This window comes from Aythya marila, assembly GCF_965140915.1.
Source record: "Aythya marila genome assembly, chromosome: 2".
NCBI classification, from domain to species: Eukaryota; Metazoa; Chordata; class Aves; order Anseriformes; family Anatidae; genus Aythya; species Aythya marila.
In genome coordinates this window covers 129,822,256-129,830,439 of record NC_139043.1, presented here as the reverse complement: position 1 = coordinate 129,830,439, position 8,184 = coordinate 129,822,256, and the positions used below count along the sequence as shown (strand labels likewise).

Sequence of the window (8,184 nt, the reverse complement as noted above, 5' to 3'; positions counted from 1 at the left end):
ATTCTGGGAGGGCTTGGGCAAACAGAATAAATAAAAATATAGTTTTACTGCAATCAACAGCAGAAATTCCCAGTAGCTGAGATATAATCATGGTACTTAATCTCTGTAAACGCTGATTCTAAAATTTGGCTCAAATCTTCCTGGATCTGGACTCTATGCAGAATAGAGAAAAACAAAAGCAAAGCAAAGAAAGCAAACAAAGATCCTCTAGGAAAGTAAGGATAAAATAGACCTTACAAAGACACTAAAAGCATCCGATCTTCTAATCTTATGTAAAGAACAGTAAATGTAGGCATATCCTAACACAGTAATCTGCTCCAGCTGACTCAAGCACACAGCAAACTTTCCAATTCAAAGTCAGAACTTTGCTTATAACAAATACTGAGGACAAAATTTCAAGTTAAGACCACACAGCTAAATCTGATTAAATATGTAATATAGTACACTTATGAGAAAATTTGTTTCAGTTGATTAAAAGTAATTCCCACATTATACTCTCTTCTGAGAAACATTCCTATTAGTAAGAACCTGCTCAGTTCTAAATTCTTGCCCAGAGGTGGCAGAATCTTTTTCTGGCTTTTATGGTTGAGCTGGATATCTTTATACTTTCCTTCTTATAAGTGAAATGAAGAACTTGCTTAAATTAATTATAACAATACCATGATTGAAGCAGAAAATTCACTAAATTTAATGTGTATTTATGAACTTTAAAGCAAATAGGCTTGGACAAGGAATTGGGGCACTGGGGAATATGTTGAGATTTACATAACACATTTTCTTTCTATACTAGTATAAGTACATAAAGCAAGGTAAAATTTGAGGAAAGGTGGTGTGCCCCGGAATGTGCCTGTTTCGTCCTGCAGTATTCATGAGAAGCAGATACTATCAGTACCCACAAGCTTTTCCTGGGTTTTATTGTTGACATTCTGATCTTGAAATAGCATTTTCCACAAAATTTTTGGTTGCTGAATGCAGGCTTACATACATTGCATGCCATTAATTACAACATCCCTGCTGTGCCTTACCACTGCATATACAGAACTACTTCCCATTTTTTTTCTGCAGCACTAGAAAACATTTGATTTCTTGATTCTAGGAAAATGAAGCTGAAACAGAGAAACCTGAAGAAGAAGAGAAGAAACCCGAACCAGAGAAGAAACCTGAACAAGAGAAGAAACCCCCTGAGCCTGCAGCCTCATCTGCACCCCCTGCACAAAAGGAAGAGCCGAATGCAGATGCTAAGCCTAAACCACCCGCAGTTATGCACAGAGGAACCACTAATGAGTCTCTGATCATTAGTATGTCTCCATCACCTACAGCAGGAGAAGGAGAGATCCTTAAAGTTGAAGCTAAAGAGAAGAAAAGGAAATAGATGGTGCTTTGGGCTGTGTTTTTGCTGAATTCGGAGGGCTAGTGTGACTTGGCTTTTGGGTACAAAATATAAAAGTAGAGGCTACTCAAGAAAGAACCTATCCCAGCTCCTCTTCTTCCTTCTGTCCTCTCCTGAGGCAACTGGGCAGATTTGCATACCTACCTCTGAACCTTGAGCCTGAAGAGAGAACTCCTGCTGTAATAGGAATTAGAGATCCAACTGGGTTTCAGTACAGCTTGTTTCTTGGTTGATCCATGCTCTCCATTCTCTCTTATTCTGTCTTGTTCCTGCTTCTCCTTTTCCCTCTCCTGTTTATTCTTTCTTTCTTATTGTTTTTCATGGTTGCCAGTTTGTTCTTAATTTTCATGTCTGTTCTTTTCTATTTTCTTTTCTGGTTTCCCATAGTTGTCCTTTTTCTTGTTACTGCACTACTGTTGCTGAGGTTACTTATGTTTCTGTCAATCTTTCTCTCTCCTCCCCTTATACTTCTGATCAGTGACATGCTTTTGTGATCAGTATGGCTGAGTGCAGAAAGCTATGACGTTGCATGTTCAGATGCCATTAAAAATTGTTTAGAAAAAAAAAAAAGTAAAATAAAAAATATTCACAACATACACAATGGGGAAGCAGATCACATAAATACTGCCAACTTGTGAAAGCAAAAGCATTTGTTCTAGCTGTCTTTATCGATTCTGGTGAATAAAAATAGAGAAGATATTTTCCCTTAAGAGTGACCTTTAACTTTTGGTTGCTGATTTACACATTTCATCTTCTCAAGGGATTGGGCATTAATCTCTCTCTCTAAAAAGCAAGCAGTTGCTACAGGCATACTTTAGAAAAATGTCCTACTTGGACATTTCAATGGCCACTTCAGAAACAAAGGTATTTTACAAAAAGCAGGATTTACGTTTCTGGCTCTGGCTCTTTTTCTCCAACCAACAGGTTGGCTGCTCCAGTTTTTCACTTCCATCAGAGCCTGATGATACCAAGCAAACTACATGCCTTACAGGGGCTGAGCTTCATCATACCTATGAACTAAAGTAAATCCTTTATCCAGTGCAGCACTTGAGAGGGCTACAGCTTTTTTTTTTTTTTTTTTTTTTTAACAAGGAGCTGCCACAGTCAATCTTCTGCATCAGCTCAACACACAGTGGGATGCAGTATTAAATAAAAACCCAATACACACAAATACCTTAAAAACAAAACACAGTTCCTCAGCTGACCAGCCAGTCAAGATATAAGAAAAATATCATGCCAAAATGAGGCCTTTTGAACCCTTTGCAGGCTATATACGTTCCTGTAGGCTACACGTTCTGTTAGGCCTGCCCTATAATGCCTTTGAACTTCTCCAATCATAGGCAAATCTGGCAGCCCAACCAGAATCTGCAGGAGCTTTGCCCGGGTGACTCGATGACTTGTTCCATATGCTGCATATTCCAAACATTCTGTGACACAGCTGATAGCCACATATCTCTCAAAAAGAAAGTTCCATCATTAACAGTGAGGTCAAAGGCTCACTGCCATATGGGAAGAACCATCCTTATTTGTGTATCACTTTCTATTTGATACGTAAGAAAAAAAAATGCATCTTACCTCTTTCTGCTGCATGACATCATAAATGTCATCAAAATCGTTTGTCTATTGCACATCCAGGAGTATCTCTGTACAATATCAAAGTTAGAAATACTGCTAAACTACTCCACAACTAAGGCCTTCTGTGAATAGTCAAAGATCTACAAATTCATTACAATACATGGTTCTTCTTACATCACTTTTTGAAGGACAGTTTTCAAAACATTATGGAAGGGGGGGAAAGCACATAAGCCCCCATATTTTAACATGTTGGTATGGATGAGTAAAGTTCTCACTGCAGAAGATCTAACCCTCTTCTGCCTACACAAATGCTGTCACATCTTCAAAACAAATATTTCCACTGTTGGCATACTGAAGTTCATCAATCACATACTTACAAATATTATAAAAGTAAGGTCTGAAACTTCAGCAGTAAGTGTTACACTGCAGCAACAGAGCATCTCTCACGTTGCTGCTTTACTACAGTTCTTCACAGCTTAGGATTGCAAGGGAAGCTTGTCAGTTCTGGCTTCAAAATTATCCAGTCATGCAAAGCCCTTGAGTTCCTTAGATCCAAAATGAAACAAAAAAGGGTTAGTGCATAAGGTCAAGATTTTGTTAAGTGACAGACATCTGGGTCTTCTCTGAGATCTTTCTTCTCTGTTGTTGAATCCCTTCCCAGAACCCCTCCATTTTGGAGAGTGGCGAGGGGCCAAATCTCAACTATTTGTAGGGTTTTCACCAGAAGGAACAACACGCAGCACAAGAAACCTCAAGACATGCTCCTTGTGTAAAATGCATTACTTTCAGAACCTGATTTTACCCTGTGGATTCTTAATTTGTGGAGAAATCGAATGAACTGCTCTAGAGCACCTACATGATGCATCTTTCAGCAAAGCTCATCCAGGTTCTGTATGGCATACCAAACACACCATGCAATGTCTCTAGTATGTCTCAGTTTCCCAATAAAGCATCTCAGACTTGACTACACCTTAAGAAACCATTAAGGGTAAAGGGATGAAATATAAAATAAATCTTCATGCCTTTCTACTTAAAATGCACATTTCCTGTAAAGAAAAAAAAAAACACGCCCTGGAAAAACTGATGACAAGTATATGGAATAGCATCAATAGGGGAACTCTAACACAGCAAAGAGGATGAAAGACTCACTGCTAAAACCATCCAATTTCAAAATATCTTGATAAAAGCCAGTATGTTATGCTTTATGAAATACACTGTGCACATTCACAACCACTGAGTAAAAAGGCATTTTTCCCTCTAATCTGATAATACTTGTTATATATCTAAGCTGCTTAGCCTGTGGAACCATCATCATAGTAACTGCAAAAGCAGTGTTCATTGTTTCATGGAAAATGCTGAATACAAAAACATGACAGAAGAGCAGTGTACTGAAATTACAGTTTTAATGCATAGGCATTGTAAATCAGTTAACTTCCAAACTGAAATACATACAGAAAGTACTTTTTTAAAAAAACAAAAACAAAACTCTGGTCACGGGTTATTTCACTGCTGTACATGTATATATATTAAGACATTACATTGCAAAAAGCTCGATTATGAAGACTGCTATACATCATTTCTGTCACAAGGTGGTGCAAGTGACCTACAAGCACATTCACTTGACAATATTTTGCTTGACACGCTCAAGCTGGTAAGGCATTTTTTGCATGTAAAAATAAAAAATGGCAAAACAAACTGACTTCCCCTTGACTCACAATTTGGTACATACCTTGACTCAGAATACTGCTTCAGCCTAACATGGAAGCTTCTAAATATTTCAACATGCTGTTAGCTGTATGCCTCTAAAAGAAGTTATATGTGGAAAATGATTCTTGCCACTGTCCAGTCTGAAGCATTTTTTCTTCTACATAGTATAGAGCACATTGAGAAGTAGGTATCATTGATATGCTATTTAATTCCCTAAGCTTGAGAAATACAGGAGCATTTTTGCAACAAGAGAATGCATTCTCTGCTCCAGAAATTGAATTTATGTTAAGATTATCAAAAACCAAAAAAGTTTTAGATATTCTATATGCAGCAGATGTTTAGCACAATTACGCTTATTAACATACTTGAAAGCATTTATATGCACTTCCACCACAACATAAGAAAGAATTTGTAATGTAACTCGGAGGCAGCATCATATTTTTGGAAGAGGAATTTCAGTAGTATCCTGAATTCCCATCAGTAGTATGCGTCCACTTAACTAGATACAGTATTAACGCTTTGTCTATATTCATTTATCTGTCTACATGGACCACTTGGCTGTGAAACATTTTACTGGTGCAAAAATCATACTTTATCCGTTTACAGCAGCGTGATTTAGGTTCGGTATAAGCATCCACTTCCTTGATCGTAGCATTTTATATTGCAGATCTTGTATGACAATTTATTACATATTATGTATCAAGTACTAATACACTTGCATATCAATGAAGAGATGATTCTGTATTTCTATACAATCAAAGAAAAGAATTTGTTTTTAAAATACAGATCATGGCTTAACATGAAACAAAATCTTTCTTACTATTTCACTCCTATAACTATTTAGGACCCTTTTCCACCAAGGAAAAGGCAGCGTAGAATACTGTATTAATTCATAACTGGTAACTAGTCAACTACTACAAAACATTTGGTATGTTTTACAGGATGTGTAAGACAATCTCAATACTCATCCATTAGCGTTAATATGAATTCAGATTTTTGGCAGAATTATAGAAGTGTGGAAAGAGAGCAGAGCAGCTCCAGCAACTAGAACAAGCATATCCACTATGATCTGGTGCCATCTTAGGTGCCTGAGAATGCTAAATTTAGTGTTAGTCCATTTTGTTGTACATGCTACATGCTACAGCTAGACCAACTAAAATCAGATCAAGCAGATGTCTAACTCTAAACCACTTCAAATGTGAAACTGCGAAGTTAATGTTTAGGACAGGCATTTTGAAATGATAAATGGGACCTTTACATCTACATACACTGATAGGATCAGAACAGATCCTCATCAAGCACTACGCAGCTGGGAGACAAGAAAGCTTTGTCTGTCCACTACACACATACAGCATGATTTACACTTTAAAGTCTATTGCAAAGAAAAGATGGTGAAGAAAAAACTCAAGCCAACAAAATATAACAAATTGTCTGCCCTAGAAAAGCAGTATGATTATAGGATTTGAGCTTAGAGACTTTCTTCATCTTTCCTCTTCCTTCCCAGTAGGAAGACATGATTTCTGCAGGCACTGTTCACTTGTGAGCTCATCAGAAAGATTCATGATTTTAAATATAACAAAAACAATATAAATAGGTAGGACTTCCAAAAAACATCTTTGTTTGATAATGTGCAGTTATTAAACAGAACTTTTCCAATTAAAAAGTGAATTCCTGCTTCACAATAAGCCCTTGCTCTTTAAAGATCAATAGTCACATATATGACTTTTACTTAAAACACCTGAAGTTCCTGTTTTCCAGTACAGATCACACTCTAAACATATCGTACAACCTCTATGGCTGTAGCTTCATAGGCCAACAGTATTTTTTCTGAGATGTTAGAGATTTCCCTCATATTCATACAGCCTTGGATGGCAGGCACTGGCCAAAGGCACTAAAGTAGCAAATGTCAAGTATGCATACAAGGAAGGCTTTTACATTTTGTTCTAGCACTCATGTAACTGTATCACTACTGTGACAAAATTTTCTTACAGTGGCTTACATAGACACAGAACCCTGAAGTATTCCAAATTTGTTGAAGCACATACAAACTTTTATCTGCTTGGTGGGTATATGCCCTCTTTCCACATCTGGCTGGTTTTATGATCACTGAGAAACCGCAGCACTTGGTGTTGATCCCTGCTGAAGTAACTGAACACTCTCACTAGCTGTATTTATCAAACAGGCAGCTGTTCATCATCATTCTCCTCATCCTCCCTGCGTATTGAATTTTTCCCCTGTTACTTTTCAAAATGAAACACACCCACAGAAGCCCTATCCCACAAATCAATGCTGAATATTAAAACGATTACAATTTTGGCCCTCAAAAGGCAGACTCGGTAAACTCTCACAGACAAAAGCTAACAGGCATTATCACAGAGGTATGCATATACATGTATATAGAAGCATGTCAAGAACAAAGTCGGTAGGTACACCAAGTAAAGAAGGCACAGGGTCTCAGCTCGCCTGCTCAACCCATTCACTTTGCAGCAGGATTCTTAGGAGGTTGCAGTTTGTAGGTGCTGAAGTAGTTCACCACCTGCTGAGGGACTTCTGCCAGGACACACTGCGCCAGAGCTTCTTTTGGAGACTTAGAAAAAATAAAAGAACACCAAGTATCAGTCTCCACCAACTGTTAAATTAGATCTTAAGACGAGTAATAAGCATCTCTTATACTAGGAGAATTTAAAGTCTGACACTTTACAGATGAATTTACAGTGCCCTTACAGGACAGATGGAAGCTTCCCTGTTCTACTGCTTTTACTCCAAGGCAAAATATCCATTAAAAAAAAAAAAAATGCTCCTTTTTCTAGCAGCTGAAAGTATTTGAATAGTTTTATACTGAATATTGAACCTAACTAATCTACATCCAAGTACATTATTCAATAAACATACTCGATATTGATATAGTTGCACTAAAATTAAACAAAGAGCTCTCATAAAAAAAATAAAAATACAAAGAGATCTTCCCCACCATGAGGAATTTCCCCACTGTGAAGAATTTTTTTTTATTATTTTTTTTTTAAATCTACTTCTTCCAGAGATATGACTTTCATAGCAAACTGCAAAGTCTGTGCATATTTTTTTACATGCAAAGCCTGTGCGTATATTTTTTTTTGGTTGTACAAGACTCCATTCTTCCACATCTCAGTCTTTTTTGACCACTGCTGTGGCCACACACAATTTCTAATGAAGACCACCTTTTCCAACTTAGCTTTGAATTTTAACACCATACTAAAATGTGACAGTAACCCACATTTACAAATGGACACATCTACAACAAAAAAAAAAAACACTTTTCCAAATGAAAAAAGTAACTTCTTCCTCCCAAATGAAAAACACATCCATTTGTTTAATCAAGTCTGAGGGAGATTTACACAGGTCATTCTCCTACAGCAACTTGTTAGAAATGCAGTGCTCAAACCACCAGTGAAGTTTTTTAAACATGAATAAGCTTACCTAATAGAAATTCTACAGATACTGAAGTCAAGGCTTTTTGAGCATTTGATAAGTAT

The 8,184-nt window shown here is 37.1% G+C and overlaps 1 protein-coding gene across 1 annotated transcript in view; it reads right to left on the bottom strand.

Moving 5' to 3' along the window:
• Nucleotides 1-4,351: 4,351 nt before the first annotated feature.
• The window catches only part of CPNE3 (copine 3), a 31,567-nt gene continuing 27,734 nt past the window's right edge, over nt 4,352-8,184 (bottom strand). Inside the window, exon 16 of the mRNA XM_082754070.1 lies at nt 4,352-7,259. Within this exon, the coding sequence (XP_082610196.1) occupies nt 7,149-7,259 (111 nt within the window). The 3' untranslated portion in view covers nt 4,352-7,148. The remainder of the gene's footprint in view (nt 7,260-8,184) is intronic.